At 43.5% G+C, this 21,536-nt stretch overlaps 1 protein-coding gene across 1 annotated transcript in view; it reads right to left on the minus strand.

The window, feature by feature from the left end:
• Nucleotides 1-657: 657 nt before the first annotated feature.
• The window catches only part of SLC6A15 (solute carrier family 6 member 15), a 52,369-nt gene continuing 31,490 nt past the window's right edge, over nucleotides 658-21,536 (minus strand). Inside the window, exons 7-12 of the mRNA XM_066589859.1 lie at nucleotides 14,638-14,879; nucleotides 14,356-14,548; nucleotides 6,075-6,267; nucleotides 3,513-3,672; nucleotides 2,478-2,640; nucleotides 658-1,706 (exon numbers count right to left, since the gene is read on the minus strand). Of these exons, the coding sequence (XP_066445956.1) occupies nucleotides 1,329-1,706; nucleotides 2,478-2,640; nucleotides 3,513-3,672; nucleotides 6,075-6,267; nucleotides 14,356-14,548; nucleotides 14,638-14,879 (1,329 nt within the window). The 3' untranslated portion in view covers nucleotides 658-1,328. The remainder of the gene's footprint in view (nucleotides 1,707-2,477; nucleotides 2,641-3,512; nucleotides 3,673-6,074; nucleotides 6,268-14,355; nucleotides 14,549-14,637; nucleotides 14,880-21,536) is intronic.

The raw sequence follows: 21,536 nt of genomic DNA on the forward strand, positions 1-21,536 counted from the left end.
CCACCCCCACAAATTTAGACTGAAAATGGCATGACCTGGTATACAGATTAAAACACAGGCGTACAAGGTTCATAAATCAGGAGAATGGTAACTAGACCAGAAAAAGTTGCATTTTAGGACAAAATTCAGGTGCAATACCTTTGATCAAACTCTACTCCTTGTTTCCTGTTGGTTGTTACAAATCTGTCATCACTTCGGGTATCTTGCTTTTTTTTTTCGCACGTGAAAAGCGGATGTAAAAAAACAGCACCTACGCACCAAATATGCACATACATACGCATTGAAAAACAGTACGCTTTTCACAGACCACAAATTGCTTACGCCTGTGCAAATGAGCCCTTAGTGAGTGGGCATAGTTTAATAATGGTGAACGCGAATTCTACAGATTCACTTTGGAGCAGGTTGGTATAGGAGTGCTCAGATCTACTTATTAAAAAAATGGAATCATTTTGGCACAAATAGCTTTGTCAACTTTCAATATTCCTACTAATAATCCTCCATATAATACATTCGTGATGAATTGTAGACCTATATATTTGGCATTCCTCCGCCAAATGGTTTTATGGCAAATGCCAATTTTGGTCATTAAAAAAAAAAACATTCAAAATTGAGGATAAAAACATTCTGTGACATTGTGACCACTTAGTGACCCTGACATTCAGACATGAAAATAATACTGAAGAAATACCTGGAAATAAGCTCAAATAAAATCATATAAAATGGACCTTTCATGTTCAACAACATTAAAATGGATCAGTTGCTTAATAGCCCTGAGCGTCAACTGACCAAGACAGCAGAAAAGGTTCCATACTAAGAAAATACTGAGAAGTATCCATACTACATGATAATACTGCAGCCCACAAACCAACCACTCATATGGCTTAAAGGGAGTTGAGGGACCCGCAACTTATTCCCAGGTAAGACAATTTCATTTCCAGCACTTTTCTTTCCGTTGCCCTTACTGTTGATTGTATTGATACAACGCTAACATTTATGTAGTTTCTATGCATGTAAAGAAGACAGATGCCAGTAATTGATTTGCCACTTGATGTTGGGACATATTAGGCACAGAGAGGTAAGACACATACAGTACTTAAGGTCCTAGAAAGTGCTAAGGGCTAAAGCCGGATCCAGAACACAATAGTGCCATGCCTTTTGGTAACAACCCACAATACCCTTCTCCCTCTCAAACTATGTGTTCTCAGTCCTGAGAACATTATATAGCTATCAGTGCTTCACAAGCATTAAAGCCCATCTCTCCATTTCAGAAGAGCTAGTGTACAGTGCCAAGAAGGAAAAAGTTGCATTGTTGCATTTTGCCATTTCATTTACAAGTCTGATTCAGGCATGTCTGGCATATCTGCCATTAGGTACCCAATGCCATAGCGTCCATTGGGGGCAGTATCGACTTTTAGAGTTGGAGATCCACTTTGCTTCCTGTAGATGCTATTTCCAATATTTGGAGATGGCATTTCACTTTGAATCTTCTCATGGATCAGACTAGCGTCATCCTCTTCAGGATTGGACATTTCCTTTATAATACGCCCTCTTTTATAAGAGACTGAAGCCAGGCTCCCACTGCTATCATCAATGAGATTAAAGAATCGAACTATAAACACTAGTGGAACGGGCAGTAAAGCGAGTACTATGAGGAACACACATACAAAAAGTCCCCAGGGTGGATAATCTAGACGCTCTTCAGTAGCCTAAAGAGAGAAAAACAGAATATAAAAGTCCAGAATGGAATGGCTATTGGCATAGTTCATTGTCTGAAAACGAATGTAAAGGATCATCTCAACTCAATTTCATGCAAACTAAGATAGCTGATGAAAAGGTATTAAAATCAAACTATAACATAGAAAATGCTGGTGTTTGATGTTGGCATTAGGCAGCAGTAAATAATTGTTTAAGTGGTGAGATGTTGCAAATTGCTACAATACCCATGAGTATTTGTGGATACCTATCAACCCAAATTTGTCCTGGAACACTGGTCTCAGGGGGCTAGTGAAAAGAGACATTTCCACAAATACAAATGTGCATATGCTACATAGATATTTGTAATTACAGGATAGGTCACCAATAGCAGATTGGTGGGGATCTGCTGCTCGAAACCCCCGCTAATCAGCTGATTCCCGCCACTGCTGTTACTACGGAGAGTGCAGGAAGGAGACTGACCATAGCGCAGCAGCCTAGCTTGATATTGCAAGCGTTGCTCCTGTTGAAGTCAATGGGTTCTGTGCCTGCAATACCAACTCGGGCCGCTGTTCTATGGTCAGCACTTTCTGCTTCCAGCACTGTCCATAGTGACAGCGGTCCTGGGAATCAGCTGATTGGTGGGGATCTCAAGTGGTGGTTCTCTGCCGATCTGATATTGATGATCTATCTTGATGATAGGTCATCAATAGTGCAAAGTGACAAAAACCTTTTGAATGCTCTGTAATTTTTTAATTATGTAATTAATTATTCCCATTACTCACCTTTTCAGCAATCCATGCATAGTAACCAGGTGGAGTAAAGCCCATTTGAACAATACTTGCTATTAGCAAAATAGTTAACAGTACAGGAGAGATGTATTTCCACATATAATAGTAATATTTGTAGGGGGTGAATCCAAGCATGTCCTTTAAGTCATCCATAAATCTAAAAGGAAAACACAGATTCACATATTGATTATAATACTAAATACTGGAAATAGAAATTGATTGGTGACAGATTATAATAAGGCTGATTGTTTTTACAAGAAAAAAAACTTTAAGGGGTTGTCCAACATCTGGCTATTGATGACCTATCCTCCCCCACTTGGAACCCCCAGTTATCAGCTGCTCCCTTGAGCCGCTCACTGTGTGTATGGAGCTGTCTTGCTGTCGGGAGCAGACAGCTCCATACACATCGCAGTGGCCTCGGTTTGTAATGAATGCTAAATCCTATTTACTTCAATAGCCAAAAGCGGGAGAGCCCCTTTGAGACTTTGTGCCTATTTCCATATTACAGTTCCATACGATCTTTGCGTTTTATGGACCCATAATGTCACAGACATAGAAGCCTATGGGACATATTATACCGCCAATTTTACACAGAGACATACAAAGCTTTTTCGGTTAAATTCCATATAGAGATGAGCAAGCATGCTCGGTAAGGTCAGATACTCGAGTGAGCATCGCTCTTCTCGAGTAACTGCCTTCTCGTCCAAACATGCTTGGGGGGGTGGCGGGGGTGAGCGCGGGACGGCGGAGGGTAGCGGGGGGGGGGGAGAGAGGGGAGAGAGAGAGATCTCTCTCACTCTCCCCCCGCTCCCCTCCACTCTCCCCCGCTGCCCCCCTGAGCACGCTCGGACGAGAAGGCAGTTACTCGAGAAGAGCGATGCTCACTCAAGTAACTGACCTTACCGAGCGTGCTCGCTCATCTCTAATTCCATATCAATCTGACAAAAAAAATCTGCCACTCACTTTTGGATGTCATATTAGAGGGGTATTCTTCCCTAGAAGCATTGATGCAGAAAAATGACAACTTACTTGTCAATCCCGTATATCCAAGAGATAGTGACATTCTCCAGGATGACCACAACAAGAAGCGGTAATGTTGCAGAGTAGTCATCAAACATAGTAACAAAATAATTTCCTGATCTCTGCACAAAGAGTAAGCCAATGCAGAATGCAAGCAGACAACATCCAACTAATGGCAAAAAAACAAAATACACCCATGAATAAATATTATACACAGAAAACAGCCATATAAATGGAATGTGCAATGCTGTACTACTCTATATACAGATAAGATACACAGTGGGTACTAAGGAGACTCTGTCAGCGACTTTGAGCATTGTAAGCTAAACTTATGGGTTCAAAGTAGCTGACCTGCTGAGTCTGGGGATATACGTTTTTTACTTACCTTCCCTGCTATTCCCTTGTTGTCGGCTCTTAAACCTGCCACTGCTATGCATTCTGCAGACTATGCGCACCTACGCAATCCTCTCATTCTGTGCATGTGGCTATGTGGTCCCCAGAAGCATTCAGCAGCGGGTTTGATAGCTGACACTTAGAGAACGGCAGGGAAGGGAAGTATAAAACCTACATCTTCTGACTCAGCAGGTCACCTACTTGGAGCCCATAAACTTAGCTTGTTGCATGCAAAGTAGCCAGCAGATTTCCTTTAAAAGGATTTACAGTTTTATGTAGATACAGCTTAATTATATGATAAAAAGTTGTGCAAATTTCTCATATAATTTGTGCTTTATTTCTCACCACTTTTATAACATCTACTTGCTGCCAGTAAACAGGAACATTCATGTTCACATCTGGGGGCTGGAAACTGGTAATGACCTCTTATTTCTAGTGTTGAGTGATTATTGAAATAATTGGGTCAGGAGAGACACCACAGGCATGGCTTGATAGGCAATCTTCAATGGCAGCTCTGGGAGCCTTTGGAAGGCTAATAGCTGCCATAGCAACCGAACAGCACCCTGCAATCTCATCAAGGGGGAGGTTCAGAATCCCGAATTCCGATCAGGGCATTTAAATGCCACTATCAGGATGGACGGCAACACTTGAAGGGTTAACAGCCACAATCAGCATGAGCGCTGGTCACGACTGCTGCAGGTGGGTGTCAGTTGTAAGAAATAGCCAGCACCCACATTGTTTGGAGCAGAATCGGCTCCCAATCCCTCTCCATACAAACCTTATACCTCCATGACATAACTGTATGTCATGGAGCATTGAGGGGTTAACTACTTTTGTCACAATTAACTATGGCAACTAACAGATGGTACAAAGTTAAAGAACGATGTCTTAAAATTTGACAGACTTATCATTCAGCAGAGTTACTGTGATAAACTGATGCATTTTTAAGACTCTGCTTAAGTTTGCACTGTCATCTAAAATGACTTCAGTAAAAGCACATTACAACCATAATAAGAACCCTAATTTGCAGTTTGATTACTGCAGTATATTACTGGCCTCATTACAACTATGAAAGGGAGGATGTGTTCATGTCTGTCTTTTTTTTTTTTGGATACTTGCATGGTAAAAAAGTTGTATTCGTATCTAGAGTTTCCATTGTGATCTTTACTGTATTATAATTCTCGTGGCATGGCACAGATTTAGCAATGTTTAACTTGGCTGTGATAAATTTCTGTAACAAGCTATCTTATCTTAACCCATTGAAAAGCTACTTTCTCTCTTAACATGAGAAAAGCCATTGAAAAGCTATTAAAATGTGAGCAAACTGTCACAGAAAGTTATCTTAAAGTTTTACGAGTCAATGTAAACTTTGCCGCATCTGTAGTTGAGGTTGTCAAACACAGCCTATAAATTCTGGTACGTATCTATTATGGCAGAGGTGTAACTTGAAGCTCTTGGGTCCTAATGCAAAATCTGTAACAGGGCCCCCTCCTGCTATGTAGCATTTATAATACTTGCTTCTTCTTATATGGCAGAAGGGTCACTAGGCCCCCTCAGGCAACATGGCCCGTGTACAAATGCAACCTCAGCATGTTCTATGGCTATGCTACTCTCTCTTGCTGTTAAAATATTACTATATGGTTTACCTTTTGAGCATCTACTATGGGACATAGAGACTGAGGAGTTCATAGAGGTGCAGGAATATTTTTTTTTTCTTGTGAGAAGAAAATATGGTGGTGATTTTCTGTTGTCTATTTTTACTATGTAGATTCTTGTCTCAAACATTTATTATATATTATACTACTATCCATCACTTGGTTACAGCACAAGTAAAAGTAGTAGAGATGAGTGAGCACGCTCAGTAAAGGCAGATACTCGAGCGACCATCGCTCTTCTCGAGATATCTCTCCCCCGCATTTGCAGATACTCGAGAAGAGCGATGCTCGCTCAAGTATCTGCCTTTACCGAGCGTGCTTGCTCATCTCTAAAAAGTAGCCATTGCTACCGTAAAAAATTGTGAGGAAGATAGGGTATTCCTGACTTTGCTATGGGGCCAATGAATTTCTCTTTATGACCTGGCACCAGCCAAAGTGTAAATGGGATTGTTAATAAGCTAAGTACCATTTTTCTTATGTATTCGTAGAGCAAAAGAGAAAGGTGTTTATAATTTTGACTTACCAGTAAGTGGTTCCTTACGTACTTTAAATGTATCAACTAAAGGTGTGGTGATTCCTTCGATGGTCCCAAACATGCTGCCAAGCCCCAAGTTTACCAACATGAGGAAAAACATCACAGACCAAAAAGGGGATGCAGGAAAATGTGTCATGGCTTCAGTAAAAGCAATGAAAGCCAAACCAGTACCCTGGACAGACTGCAAGACAAAAGAAAACCTAGTAGTAGTAGTATGTTTGTAGTGGTAGTAGCCATAGTAGTAAAACACTGTTGAATTTAACCAATGTACCAAAAGAAGGCAGCATTGGTAAGGGTGTGTTGCTTCCCGAAAGTGGTGGTGCACAAGCTGCTGCCAGTAGTGGCCCAGTGCACGCCACACTTAACAAGGTACATATTTTGTTATGTGAAAAAAGAAAAAGGTTGCCTAAAGTACCAAATAAATGTCAGAAATCTTTAGAAAAATGCGTATGTTTATATGTATGACTAAAAATGAATTGTTCATATTTTGGTGAAATTGTATTTTAATGTAAATGTAAAAAATACGTTGCCTCAAAGAGAAAATGCCACACAATGGAGAAACACCCAAAATGAGACCAAGCGCAACATACAAATAGAGAATTAAGTTCTGAACAATCATTTCTGATTTCAAACAGCTACACGTCTCTTGTGGCCCAATAGACAGGATGATTAGTAAGTAGTGGGGCCACCATATTCGGTGACACAGTCGATAATGCAACATGGCATCAATTCAATAAGTGCTTTAGAACCGTGCTTGGGTAGTGAAGACCATGTGATATTGACCACAGTCTAGAGATCATCTTCATTGCGAGGCTTTGGGAAAGCGTTCACTCGATGTTCAAATGTGCCCCACAGATTGTCAGTTGGAAAGAAATCCGAGGATTGTGTTGGCTAAGGAATCACCCGTGTATCTTGCAAAGCATGCTTACTGATGGATGCTGTATTGGGGCTGCACCACATGAACATGGCGTGCCATTAATGCCCTTGATGTATACTAAAGTTGATCTGCTATTGATGCTGATGCATTATGGAATTCCTAACATACCGAGAAAGCAGGGAGAAATCTAAACATCAAGGTGGTGTCTAACAAATATCAAGACAGAGGCTGCACTGCATGGAAGTGAGTGCAATATACATAGGAGAACTCTAGAGTGTGATAGATAATGAGGTGAGGGGTGCAGGGATGAAAAAAATATGTTTTCGCTGAAGTGGCCCTTTACTTTTTAACCAGACACAAAAAACAATGACATATATCTTTTTCTGTTTATGATAGTGTCTCAAAAGTTAGTTTCACCAACTAGCTTTCTCTTTTTATCATGTCTATATATCATGTAGCTGGCCCGAAACTGCATCAATTTGCATAACTTGTTTGTCCGAAGATGCACTGAAAATTGCACAATGCTGCAACGAAAAGAAAATTTCATGGTGTCACATTTTCTATGAGGCAGTGTACATATGTGTTGGATTGGAAACATTTGCATATATTACTTAGATATATAGACTTCCCCATAGTGAAAAAAATCAAAACATATATGTTGTATTCATTTTCTTTTACTACACACGGGCGCAAGCCTTAAGCTATTGTAAATACTTAAAATTTATCTTTAACCCATTTAGGACCAGGCACAGTAAATTTATGGCGCCTCATCCCGGGCTTAAAGCCCAGCCAAAAGTAAAATTACGGCAAGGCTTTAAGCCTCCTTCCCTGCAATCAATCAGAGACAGGATGGATTGTCAGCTGTTAGTGACAGCTGATAACCGGGAGGAGAAGGCAGGAGGGTTTTTTAACACAATGCTCATTGAGCACTGTGTACTGAAAAGTGAAAGTGGAAGAGTAACTTTTAACTATGAGAGCCCGGGGGTCATGTGGCCGCCGGGATTCCCTGCTACAGCAGAGCTGCAGGTTCGTACTAGACCCTGACAAGCTCTACCAGTGATTACTCCTATGGATGCCCCAGCTACAGTGGGAAAGTGTCAAATAAAAGAAAAAACAAACATGTGCATGTCCCCCAGAGGTCTTACATGACGTCATGGGAGGCATAGATAGTAAAAAACATAATTACATATATCAGTAAGACAAAATTACAGAATAAAACAATATATACATAAGAAAGAAAATAACCCAAAACCGTCACTATAAGCACCCTGTAATCCAAAACCATATATAGTATATATTAAAACGTCCGAAACAAAATGATACTTTATTTTAGCGTAAATATACTAATTTAAAAAAAATAACTAGGAATGTTAAAAAAAATTATTTTTTTAAGCTTTTTACCCCCAGTAAAACAAAACAAATCAAAAAAAAAAAACGGAAAAAAGTCAGTGAAAAAGATATTTAAAAATCGCCCCATATGTCACAGCAACAAACGCAGCAAAAATAATTTTGAAAGCTAAAGGAAAAAATAGGGCAGTAAAACCACCACATGGGTAAAATCCCTAAAAAGTGTCTGGTCCTTAAAGGGGTGGTCTCGCGAAACAAAGTGGGGTTATACAGTTCTGTATGGCCATATTAATGCACTTTGTAATGTACATCGTGCATTAAATATGAGCCATACAGAAGTTATTCCACTTACCTGCTCCGTTGCTAGCGTCCTCGTCTCCATGGTTCCGTCTAAATTCTCCGGCAGCTTGCTTTTTCAGACGCGCTTGCGCAGTCCGGTCTTCTCCTCTCAGCACGAGCCGCTTCAGTGTGCTCCCCGCTACAGCTCTTCTGCGCATGCGCAGACGAGCTGTCACTGCTCGGGAGCGCGCTGGAGCGGCCATTCTGTACCTTCCTCTGTTAGAGGAAGGTGCAGAGCTGCCGAGCTGTCCGGAGAAGCCGCCCAGCTGTCCCGCCGTCCAGCTGTCCTGGTAAGTGATGGGCCGGGGGGGGCTGCCGCTGCGCCGGGCTGCGCCGGGGGGGGGCTTTCTCTGCGCCGGGGGGGCTGTCGCTGCGCCGGGGGGGGGGCTGCCGCTGTGATGGGGGAACTAGCGCTAGGCCGGGGGGGGGCTGCCGCTGTGATGGGGGAACTAGCGCTAGGCCGGGGGGGCTGTCGCTGCGCCGGGGGGGCTGCCGCTGTGATGGGGGAACTAGCGCTAGGCCGGAGGGGCTGCCGCTGTGATGGGGGGGGGGTGGCCGTCTCTCTGAAGCGCTGGAGGAAAGAACACGTGACCGGCAATGGAGCCGGTCACATGTTCTTTCCTCCAGCGCTGCAGAGAGACGGCCGTCTGCAGGTACGTCCGTCTTCTCACTGACAGTCAGACGGGCGCATCGGCGCCGGTGTACGGGTGCCGATGCGCCCGTGTGACTAAGGCCTAAAGGGGTTGTCCCGCGCCGAAACGGGTTTTTTTTTTTTTTGCATAGGCCCCCCCGTTCAGCGCAGGACAAACCCAAGGGATGTGTTGAAATTATAAAAAAATTTTTACTTACCCGAATCCCCTCTCTGCAACTTCTTCCTTCTTTTCCTCCAAGATGGCCGCCGGGATCTTCACCCACGATGCACCTCGGGTCTTCTCCCATGGTGCACCGTGGGCTCTGTGCGGTCCATTGCCGATTCCAGCCTTCTGATTGGCTGGAATCGGCACACTTGACGGGGCGGAGCTACTCGATGACGCGTAGAAGGGGGTGGAGCCAGAACGCCGCTCGTGCCTGGACCGACCAGAAGGGAGAAGACCCTTCTGCGCAAGCGGGTCTAATCGGGCGATTAGACGCTGAAATTAGACGGCACCATGGAGACGGGGACGCCAGCGCAGGGAAGGGGAGTATATAACTTCTGTATGGCACATATTTCATGCACGATGTATATTACAAAGTGCATGTATATGGCCATACAGAAGTGATTAACTTAACTTGTCATCGCGGAACAACCCCTTTAAGTCCCATAGCACACAGGTGGATTTGCTTTGCGGAATTCATGGCCGGCTTCCGCACGGAGGATCTGAAGAAAATAGCATGCATTGAAGTTATGTAAAAATCGCTTTTTCCTGCACACTTGTGTAAACAAACTGCGATTTCTGCAAGCAGAGGAAAAAATCGCAGCATGCTCTATTTTGCTGCAGACTCAGCATGGATGGCATTGAAGTCAACTGAAGCCTTCTGACCCGTGGCCTATCCACAATTCCCATTGCGGATGGGCCATGGGTACCCGTGTCATTGACTAGCGACGGTGTGGGAAAAACAAACATTCAAAAAAAATCTGTACGGTGTATGACTCACGGCAGGCACCCACAGTTATCCGCATTACAGAAAATGACAGGTATGCAGGGTCGCTGGTTGCGGTCTGAGCCAGATTCCGCATGCGGAATCCAGATCGCCCGTGTGCAGCTGGCCATAGGCCTAGTTTACGTGGGATCTTGAACATGTTCATTTTGAAATCCACGCAATTGAAAAATAATTGACATGTCCATTCTTGCTGTGAAACTCACACATAAACCACATATGGTGACGGCACACAGATTTCTGCATTGAATGGAGTTAAATCCTCATGCAGATCTGTGGCATTTAAAGTGAAAATTTATGGCAAGAACCTGAGGCTCACCCGGGATTTCTGCTGTGGATTATGGGGCAAATCTGCATTAGAAAGATTCAGATTGTACATGTGTGAATGAGACTTCTGGCATATGTTGGCGACAGAGAACAATAAGATATATTTTCTTTAAATAGTCTACTAGAGAAGGTGGTGTTTAAGGGAAAACTTACACTGATCTAATGTGCAAAGTGCATGATGATAAATATAGGGATACTTTGATGTTATTAATTTGAGTTAGAGGGTACCTGACATAGAAAGAACAAGCAACGCTCTTGACTGATAGATACCGTCTATGATACAATGAGAGATTTGTGCTGTCATTATGTATTTCTCTCACAGAGGCTGCATGCAATTTTACTATCACCTTAAGGTGATATACAGGGCATTTCAAAAGTGTGGAAACACCCATATAGAATGAAAATGGTTTAGCAGACAGTGATCCAATTTTGTGTACAAGCTGCGGAAAAAGGGAAAACCAAGATGGTGGCATTCAAAATGGCCGTTGGTCATATGACCTATCAGGTTTCCCTGCTGAGATATTTTGTTCATAGACTGTTTAGACTAGTTATAAACAGGGGTATAACTAGCCTTTTTGCTGTCTGAAGCAAGGAATGAAGTAGAGTAAAAACATTCCTATACCTTCCCCCAATTGGGGTTAGTGAGGAATGTATGGTGGTGGTGTGGTAGAGACAGTTCATCTTCCTGATGTCACTTGTAGTTTTTTAGGTGCAGTTACTCTACAAATGAAGTAAGCATCACATATTTCCAAGAAACACGTTGTTTTAACTATATTTTAAACTAAAACATTGCAATGTAATGTTTACTTTAAAACATGTTGCATTTAGTGTTCCTGATGCCAGATGTCACATATTAACATAATGCGCCACCATCTGGTTCTGCAGAACCAATATCTCATAGCCAGAATCAGCAGGCATCATCTGTTCTAATGATTCCTACAAGATCTGCATGCAAAGATACACATTTGATATTGGACTTGAGAACACTCTTTAACACTTCAAGAGAAACTCAAGGATATCAGTGAAGCCAGGAGCAGATTATCAGACTAGCCGGTCTTCTGTATATGGGGGCATCACTGCATCTCCACACAAGTACCATTTAGTTACTGAGGAATCTGGTAATAGAGAAACTTTTTAAATGTACTTAGACAAACACAATAATTTATGAAGTTTTATAGACTTAAATTTCCCTTCACAGGTTACCCTTAATGATTCACTTAAAGGGGAAGTCCATGATTAGAAAATCATGACTGCTTTCTTCCAAAAACAGCACCCCAGTGTCCATGGGTTGTATCTAATATGGATACTGCATGGATATCAACCAACTGAAAGAAGCAGTGCAAAACCGAAAAACATGGAGGGAGCTCGCCTTTAGGGTCGCCAAGGGTTGTGAACGACTAAACGGCTAACATCAGCATTATGGCTCAGTTCTGTGCATTTCAATAGAGTTGAGCCGTAATACCACACACAACCTGTGGACAGGTGTGACGCTGCTTTTCGAAGAAAGCAGCCAACTTGTTTTAACCCTGAACAACCCCTTTAACCACTTCACAACCACGGACGTAAGGTTACGTCCTGCACGTCCACGGTGTGTATGGAGGGAGATCGCAGGGCCATCTCCCTCCATACAACACATGTTCCGGCTGTTTCTTATAGCGGACACCGGTGGCAACAGCCCCGATGAGCCGCGCGACTTATCGGATCTGTAAATCCTTTAAATGCCACCGTCATTTCTGATAGCGGTATTTTAATCCCCCAGACGATATTCCGGGGTCCCGTACAGAGCTCTGTGATGATATCGCAGGGAGCCGTGCGGGTGTCATCGCAGCCGGGGCCCTTCTGAAAGGCCCCAGGGCTGTCTTAGCAGAATGCCTATCAAGCCATGCCTGAGGCATGGCTTGATAGAATGCCTGGCCGATCATAGTATGATGTAATGCTATGGCATTACATCATACTGCAGGAGCGATCAAAGCATCATTAGTTCTCGTTCCCTCTGGGGACTAAAAAAATGTAAAAATTAAGTTTAAAAAAGATTTAAAAAAAAGGCAATAAAAGTATTTAAAAAAACCCCTTTGCCATATTTACAATAAAAGAATCGAAATAATCGCTACATCCATAAAAGTCCGATCTATCAAGGTAATGCATTATTTACCCCACACGATGAACATCGTCAGAAAAAAAATTAAGAACGCCAGAATTGCGCTTTTTTAGTCACCCTGTCTCCAAGAAAAAGTAAACAAAAAGCGATCAAAAAGTCGCATGTACTCCAGAATGCTACTAACAGAAACTACAGAATTGTCCGCACAAAATGAGATGTCGCATAACTATTTCGACAAAAAAAATAAAAAGTTATGGCTGTAAGAAAATAATTTTAAAAAATTAAATATCTTTGGAAAAAGCTAAAAGTAGTACAGCAAAAAAAAACAAAAAACGATAAAAATTAGTATCGCACTGACCCAGAGAGTAAAGATATCAGTTCATTTTTGTTGCAGCGTGTACACCATAGAAAAAAGACGCACCCAAAGATGGCGGAATTTAGGTTTTTTTCTATTTCACTCCACTAAGATTTTTTTATTACTTTTTCAGTACATTAAATTGTACATTATATAGTACCATTAAAAAATACAACTCTTCCTGCAAAAAAACAAGCCCTCAGACGTCTATGTCGATGGATAAATAAAAGAGTTCTGATTTTTTAAAAGGGGGGAGGAAAAAATGAAAAAAAAGACATGGGGCGGTCCTTAAGGGGTTAAATCTTCTAAAAGTCTTATGATGTAGACCTTTCTGTGTAAATTTGGTGCCTAATATAACTTGCATATATTACCTAAACAAGGAGTTAAAAGCTGTGTGTTCATTAAGAGATTTTCTTAGCTAGTGAAACTAGCTAAATTACATGGAACCTGATTCAAGCAGTGTGATTGAGTATACTAACAAGGAGAGGGGAGGGAGAAGTGACATGTGTAATGTGAGCTTATGGGTTTGTATAATGAAAAGAAAGGTTTAGTACCGTGTTAGCCAGTAGAGTCAAATGTGATTGTTCCCAGCAAGAGAAACCAAGTAATCTTGTAGATATGATACCTTTTAATGGCTAACAAAAATACATGATGTTATAGCGAGCTTGCGAACCTCTCAGGCTCTTCTTCAGGTTGAAATGGAATAGATCTGAAGAGGCATGCATATTAATACACACTTATGACATACATACTTATGTCTGTTCCTTGTCATAAGCATGTGTGTCATAAGTGAGTATAAATATTGTTGCCTCTTCGGATCTATTCCATTTCATCCTGAAGAAGAACCCGAGAGGTTTGCAAGCTCGCTATAACATCATGTATTTTTGTTAGCCATTAAAAGGTCTCATATCTACAAGATTACATGGCTTCTCTTGCTGGGAATAATCACATTTGTGGTTTGTAGAAATAGTGCCCATTAACCCCTTTAGTGGCACGCCCGGAAAATCTCCTAATCAGAATTGAAATGTGCTGAAGACTACCTAAACTGAAGGGGTTAAGGGGCTGTAGTTCCACTGTCGGAAGACCATGATAATAACTTTCTATTAGTTAATTAGGAACAAGAAGAAGTTTGTGGCACAAACTGATAAGCTTTGAAGGACAGGCCTCATAAAAATATTGCACATAGGCATTAACAGTTTTAGATTTCGCTGGAGGTATGCTTTTTTGACTAGGAAACAAAAAAAACACAGGTATATACACATTAAAAATTGCTGGGGTAAAGGTTTACCTTATTAAGTTCATCTTCTATCTGGCAAGCTGCCAACCCCAGCCCATCAAATTCTTCTTCTTTAACTTTTTTAATAATATCATAGACCAACTGGTAGTCCTGCGCTGTGATACTGGAGACGTTTACATGATGCGGGATAACACTGTGGCTCAGATTGCCTGCTTGCAGAAGTCTCACAATCTTCGCTGCATTCCTACAATAATTAAGGTATCAAAGAAGATTTTTTTTAATATGCCGATGTTACATTTTATAATGAATAGATGAAAGAACTTGCAATCTTACTCAGAGATGCAGCCCTCATTCACAATGTTCGCTTTGAAGCCTAACACAGCAAATACGACCAATGTTGCCAAAACCGATGTAAAGAAGTTGATAAATGACACCAAGACGGCATCAAAGTGGCAATTGTTGTCTCGCTTATTGTAGCTTGAAAAAGCAATAACTCCTCCAAATCCTAAACCCAGAGCAAAGAACACTTGTGTTGCTGCTTCTCTCCAGACCTTAGGCTCTAGCATTATTTCTATCTGAAATGAGAAAACACATTACTAAGAAAGACTGCGTTAAATGGTCAATGTCATTTCAGCAGTTATGTTACTATGATAGGCAATGTGATAATTTACCAAAACTAATCATTTCAGCCTGAAAAATCATTCCAAAGTGCCGTATACTAGAGGTCTTCCTTCTAATATGCTATCCACTACCTGTTGTCAAGTGATGCCTGTCTCTAGTAACAGACAGATGACAGGAAGTGAGGGACTGTCTTCCATATCAGTCTGCTTGTTCTCTCCATTCAGTGCGGAGGGGTCTCAGATCAGGGCCGCACTCCCATTGGTCAATGCAGGAGGCAACTAAGGGAGAGGCAGTGGCAGAATGTATAGTACTGGCAGACCTCTTAGGCGGGGTTACCATTCACTGAAAATGTGTGAATGGATTATTGCAGTGCAGCAGCTCTGGGCTACTATTCAGAAAAATAAGGTTTGCGCCCCAAATCACCTTATTACACAACCTGAGAGCTACAAGCCCACGTATTTATTTCAATATTTAAAGGGGTTGTCTCGCGAAAGCAAGTGGGGTTAAGTACTTCTGTATGGCCATATTAATGCACTTTGTAATATACATCGTGCATTAAATATGAGCCATAGGCCGCCTGCACACGAGCGGGTCGGATCCGGCAGCGAGAATTCTTGCCGCGGGACCCGACCCGAGAGGCTGCAGGGACGAGCGCGTACTCTCCCGCACCTGGCGGCCCCAGCTCTTTCATGTGCCGGCTGCCGCGCAGCCGGCGCATGCGCAGACCGGAGCCGGCGGCCGGGTGAGTGCGTGCCCTGCAGAAAAATAGGACATGCCGCGGTTTGTTTGCCGTGCAAGATTTCGCGCGGCCAAACCGCGGCCGTCTGCATAGGAGTGCGTATTGTAATGCACTCCTATGCAGACTTTCAGCGGCGGAAATCCCGCGGGAAATCCCGCGGCGGGATTTCCGGCCGTGTGCAGGCGGCCATACAGAAGTTATTCACTTACCTGCTCCGTTGCTGGCGTCCCCGTCTCCATGGCTCCGTCTAATTTCGGTGTCTTCTTGCTTTTTTAGACGCGCTTGCGCAGATGGGTCTTCTCCCTTCGGCTCGGCTCACCAGCAGCGGCGTTTTGGCTCCGCCCCCTTGTATGCGTCATCGCGTAGCTCCGCCCCGTCACATGTGCCGATTCCAGCCAATCAGGAGGCTGGAATCGGCACATGTGACAGGGGCGGAGCTACGTGATGACGCGTACAAGGGGGCGGAGCCAAAACGCCGCTGCTGCCGAACGGAGCCGAAGGGAAAAGACCCATCTGCGCAAGCGCGTCTAAAAAAGCAAGAAGACACCGAAATTAGACGGAGCCATGGAGACGGGGACGCCAGCAACGGAGCAGGTAAGTGAATAACTTCTGTATGGCTCATATTTAATGCACGATGTATATTACAAAGTGCATTAATATGGCCATACAGAAGTACTTAACCCCACTTGCTTTCACGAGACAACACCTTTAATGAAATGACAGGTACGTTTTAACTGCCACTGAGATGGCTACATAATCTTGCAAAGTTATTTATCCTCTGCATTATTAAAAGGGTTTTCTAGGCAAAAACTATTGATGATGACTAGAGATGAGCGAGTATACTCGCTAAAGGCAATTGCTCGAGCGAGCATTGCCCTTAGCGAGTACCTGCCCGCTCGAGACTGAAGGTTCGGGTGCCAGCGGCGGGCAGGGAGCTGCGGGGGAGAGCGGGGAGGAACGGCGGGGAGATCTCTCTCTCCCTCTCTCCCCCCGCTCCCTCCTGCTGACTGCCGCTACTCACCGCTCCCCCGCGCCGGCACCCAAACCCTCAGTCTAGAGTGGGCAGGTACTCGATAAAGGCAATGCTCGCTCGAGCAATTGCTTTTACCGAGTATACTCGCTCATCTCTAATGATGACCTATCCTCAAGATAGGTCATTAATAGTTAATTGCTGGGGACCTGCCGGTCAGGATCCCTGGCAATCACATGATTGCCCGGCCGCTGAACTGACAGGTTGTATTATGAGATGATTGCAGTGGGCCACAAATGCATCATGGGGAAGTGCCCTAGCTGGCTTCACTACTATTGAAATCAATGGGAGCTGAAGCGGCTATTAAACTTCAGTGTCTGTCCCTGTGTTGGAGGCGGAAGTGCTGGAAGTTTAATAGCCAGCTTCAGTTCCCGTTCCTTATGACGCACTTCCGTCCCGCTGTGATCAGCTCATTGTGGGGATCACAAGCAGCGGGTCCTCAAAAATAAACTATTATTGACCTATCCTGAAGATAGGTCATCAAAAGCTTTGCCCGGAAAACTCCTTTAAAGAATTTTTTGCTTTTTATTTTAGTTGTTTCAGGGTTCCTACCCACTACCGATATGTTTTCACTGCGAAATTCGCAGCGTTTTTTTTCGCCAGGTGTGTATGGGACTTGTTAATGTTAAAATACATTCAGTTGTTTACAAAATATTAATTCATTTCTTTGTATGAGAGGAAGAATTATGATACATGCCATTGTATATGGGTTTCTCGCCAGCAAGGATGACGGGATTCCCCACAGGATATGAAGCTGTTTTCACATGAAAACACCTTGCATCCATGGGGCTTTCACATGGTGTAAAGTGTAATATTGGGCCCTGAATTATGGCCTGATATTGCCATCACCCATGTGAAACTAGCCGAAGTCCGAGGTCACACGGGCGGATTGCAGAATTCACGACCACCATCCGCATGGACGATCCACACCGAAACACAGCCATTCAAAGGCACATACTTTCACTTTTTTGCTCACGTTCATGAATACGAATTGCATATTCTGCGAGCTGTTAAGAAAAAAAAAGAAATCGCAGCATGCTCTATTTTGATACGGAAGGTCTCCATTGAAGTCAATGGAGGCCGTCCGATCCGCAGTCCATATGTGTTTGAGTATAGGCCATGGGTTACCCATCATCGCTTAGCGATGGTGTGGGAAATATAAACATTGGAAAAAAACCCTGTGCTGTGCATGAACAGCGAGCCGCGTCAAGCACCATTTACACAGGACGAATGTCTGGCAAACGATGCCAGACACTTGTCCCTATGTTTCCTCGCTCCTGTGCTCGTGCATGGGAGCTAGCAGAGCAGGCTGGTTCACGGAGCGGCCAGCAGGGGGTGGGGCAGTGCAGGAGATTTCTCTTCTCTTGCTCCCCCGCCCCCCTTCATCCACATAACACAGCGGCCGTTCACTACTGAACAGCCGCTGTTTAAACTGAACAATGAGCTTCATTGCTGATCTTTTATGCAGCATAAACGATGGATGATCAGCTCATCGTGCAGTTTAAACAGCCGCCGTTCAGTATTGAACGGCCGCTGTGTTATGTTATGTGAATGGAGAGGGGCGGGGGAGCAGCCGTCCCCCTGCTGGCCGCTCCGTGAACCAGCCTGTTCTGCTAGCTCCCGTGCAGGAGCACGGGAGCGTGGAGACACAGAGACAAGTGTTGGGCATCGTTTGCCTGACATTCGTTCCATGTAAAGGGACCTTCAGTCATGTGCAATACAGGTTATTCAGGTATGCAGGGTCACTGGCCGAGCTCACAGCCAGAATTCGCTGCGGGCCTCCCGCATGTGGAATGTGGTGCACCCGTGTGAGCTTGGCCTAAAGGGGTTGTCTAACATAAATTATTTGCTTAAAAGCATGTTTTGCATGCTATAATATTGGATCTGCTCCAAAATTTTGTGACTGTTTACTGTTCTACGTTTCTCACTCGACTTTTCCAAAATGAAGAGGAGGGGGGGGGGGCTTTAAGTGGAATGAGTTGTTAAGAGAGATTCAAGAATTGTGACTAAAAGTTGCAAATTCTTGTGTGATCTCATTCCTGTAGGTGTCTGGTGTAAAAAGTGACTCCACATCTTAAGACATATTTAAGTCAGATCCTTTTTCTTGAAGTTATATTTTTGAATACAATTACCCCTAAATTTCTACACATCTATACATGCATCAGCATAATAAACATAGAACATAACATTAGCCCACCCAGACAATACAATCAATCATAACTATATTTAAACAAATCATAACCTCACCAAGCCACCCCAAAAAAATATTTCAACATATACAAAAAGAAAAGAAAGAAAAAAACTCTTCTCCTTCTCTCCCTCACCTCTTTCAAATTCCATCAACTTTTATACAATGCCTCAATGCAACCAGCCCTCAATATGAACTATTATATATATATATATTTTATATATATATATATATATATATATGTATACACACACATATATATATATATATATATATATATATCAGACCATCTTCCATGAATTTCCTCAAACTTAGTCAAATAGCCTCTTATTTTATATACTCCCCTTTCCAAGGATATAGCCTCTCTTATCTTTGTGACAAAATCTTCAACAGTCAGAGGAAGGGAGGGAGGGGGTGCCGGCTGCATAAAAAAGGTAGTCTTCAGCTTCCACACCTGATACAATGCTCTTTGAATCCCCCAAAATTTATGCCCATCAAGCCCATTCACTATACTCAATATGCGAGTTCTGAGATTAAGACCAATATCAATAACATATATATTTTTCATTATCTCTAGTACCCCATTCCAAAATTCAGGCAATATTACATAATCCCAGACCATATGCATTAGATCTGCACCATCGTGCTACACCTTGGACGGCCTGGGTTTAATCTAATATCCATGTTAAACAACTTTAATGAAATACGATAAACTCTTTGCACTAAATACAACTGCAATGCTCGTTGACTTTTTAGATAGAGATATCGCTGGAATCAAACGCAACACTGTGGCCCATTTATCTTCACTAATATGGCCTAAATCATTTTCCCAATTTTCTTTTACATTTTATTGGGAGCCACTGCAAATAGTTAGAAAGCATCTGTCTATATAAATAAGATATTACACCCTTCGTAGCTCCAGAACACCCAAGAAAATCCACCAAAGGGTGTTGAATAGAGATGAGCGAGCACCAAAATGCTCGGGTGCTCGTTACTCGAGTCGAACTTTCAGTGATGCTCGAGAGTTCGTTTTGAGTAACGAACCCCATTGAAGTCAATGGGCGACTCGAGCATTTTTGTATATCGCCGATGCTCGCTAAGGTTTTCATTTGTGAAAACCTGGGAAATTCAAGAAAGTGATGGGAACGACACAGAAACGGATAGGGCAGGCGAGGGGCTACATGTTTGGCTGCATCTCAAGTTCCCAGGTCCCAATATTAAGCCACAATAGTGGCAAGAGTGAGACCCCCCCCCCCCCCGCACTGTCAGCATAAAGATCGTTCTCCTCTGCCACAGCTGTAACAGCTGTGGCAGAGAAGAACGATGTTAGCCCATTGAATTCAATGGAGCCGGCAATACAGCCGGCTCCATTGAAAGCAATGGGCTGCCGGCGATCGCGGGATGAATTGTCGGGAAGGGCTTATTCCCTGCAATTCATCCAGAAATGTGTAAAAATAAAAAAAATATATACTCACCTTGTCCCGGCAGAACGATGTTAGCCCATTGAATTCAATGGAGCCGGCAATACAGCCGGCTCCATTGAAAGCAATGGAATGCCGGCGACCGCGGGATGAATTGTCGGGAAGGGCTTAAATATATAAGCCCTTCCCTGCAATTCATACAGAAATGTGTAAAAAAAATATATATATATATATACTCACCTGGTCCTGGCAGACGGAGTTCAGCGCGTCCGGTGGCAGTCCTCCTGAACTGCTCTGAACAGCTGTGAGTAGTATTCAGCAGCCGGGGATTTAAAATCCCCGCCTGCTGAATGAGCTGCCTCTGACTGGTCACAGCCTGACCAATCAGAGGCAGATCTCACTCACATACCCATTCATGAATTTATGAATGGGTGAGTGACTGCTGCCTCTCATTGGCTCAGCGGGACCAATCAAAAAATCCCGATGTGAATGATCCCTCACTCTTTGTAATTGCATATGTTCTATCAGCAAAGGATCTAAAGGAAGAATTGCAGATTTCCCCCAATTATTAGTGAGTAGAGATGAGCGAGCGTACTCGGATAAGCACTACTCGCTCGAGTAATTGGCTTTATCCGAGTATCGCTGTGCTCGGGGCTAAAGATTCGGGTGCCGGCACGGAGCAGGGAGCTGCAGGGGAGAGCGGGGAGGAACGGAGGTAAGATCTTTCTCTCCTTCTCTCCCGCCCGCTCTCCCCTGCTCCCCGCTGCGACTCACCTGTCAGCCGCAGCGGCACCCGAATCTTTAGCCCCGAGCACAGCGATACTCGAATAAAGCCAATTACTCGAGCGAGTAGTGCTTATCCGAGTACGCTCGCTCATCTCTATTAGTGAGACCCGACATCTTGCCAAATAATCTGCACAAAATGAAATACGTTCCTCACAGAGGCGTAACGTGAAGCTCCTGTCCCCCAATGCAAAACCTGTAATAGGGCCCCCAACTGTAATGCTTTATTCGTATTACTGGGCTCCCTGTATGGAGAAGAGAGGCCTTATGGGCCTTATGGGCCCCGTAAGGGTCCTGGGCCCAGGTTCAACCCCATCCCCTGCATTCTCTATAGTTCCTCTATAGTGGTTCCTCAGTTTCTCCATACTGCAATCCAACTATATTGGGTAATTGCCTTATCAAACCAGCCAGGGTCTCCACTGCCAAGGCAATGAGAGGAAGGTACAGGGC

This window comes from Eleutherodactylus coqui, chromosome 2 (assembly GCF_035609145.1).
Source record: "Eleutherodactylus coqui strain aEleCoq1 chromosome 2, aEleCoq1.hap1, whole genome shotgun sequence".
In the NCBI taxonomy this organism is placed as follows: domain Eukaryota; kingdom Metazoa; phylum Chordata; class Amphibia; order Anura; family Eleutherodactylidae; genus Eleutherodactylus; species Eleutherodactylus coqui.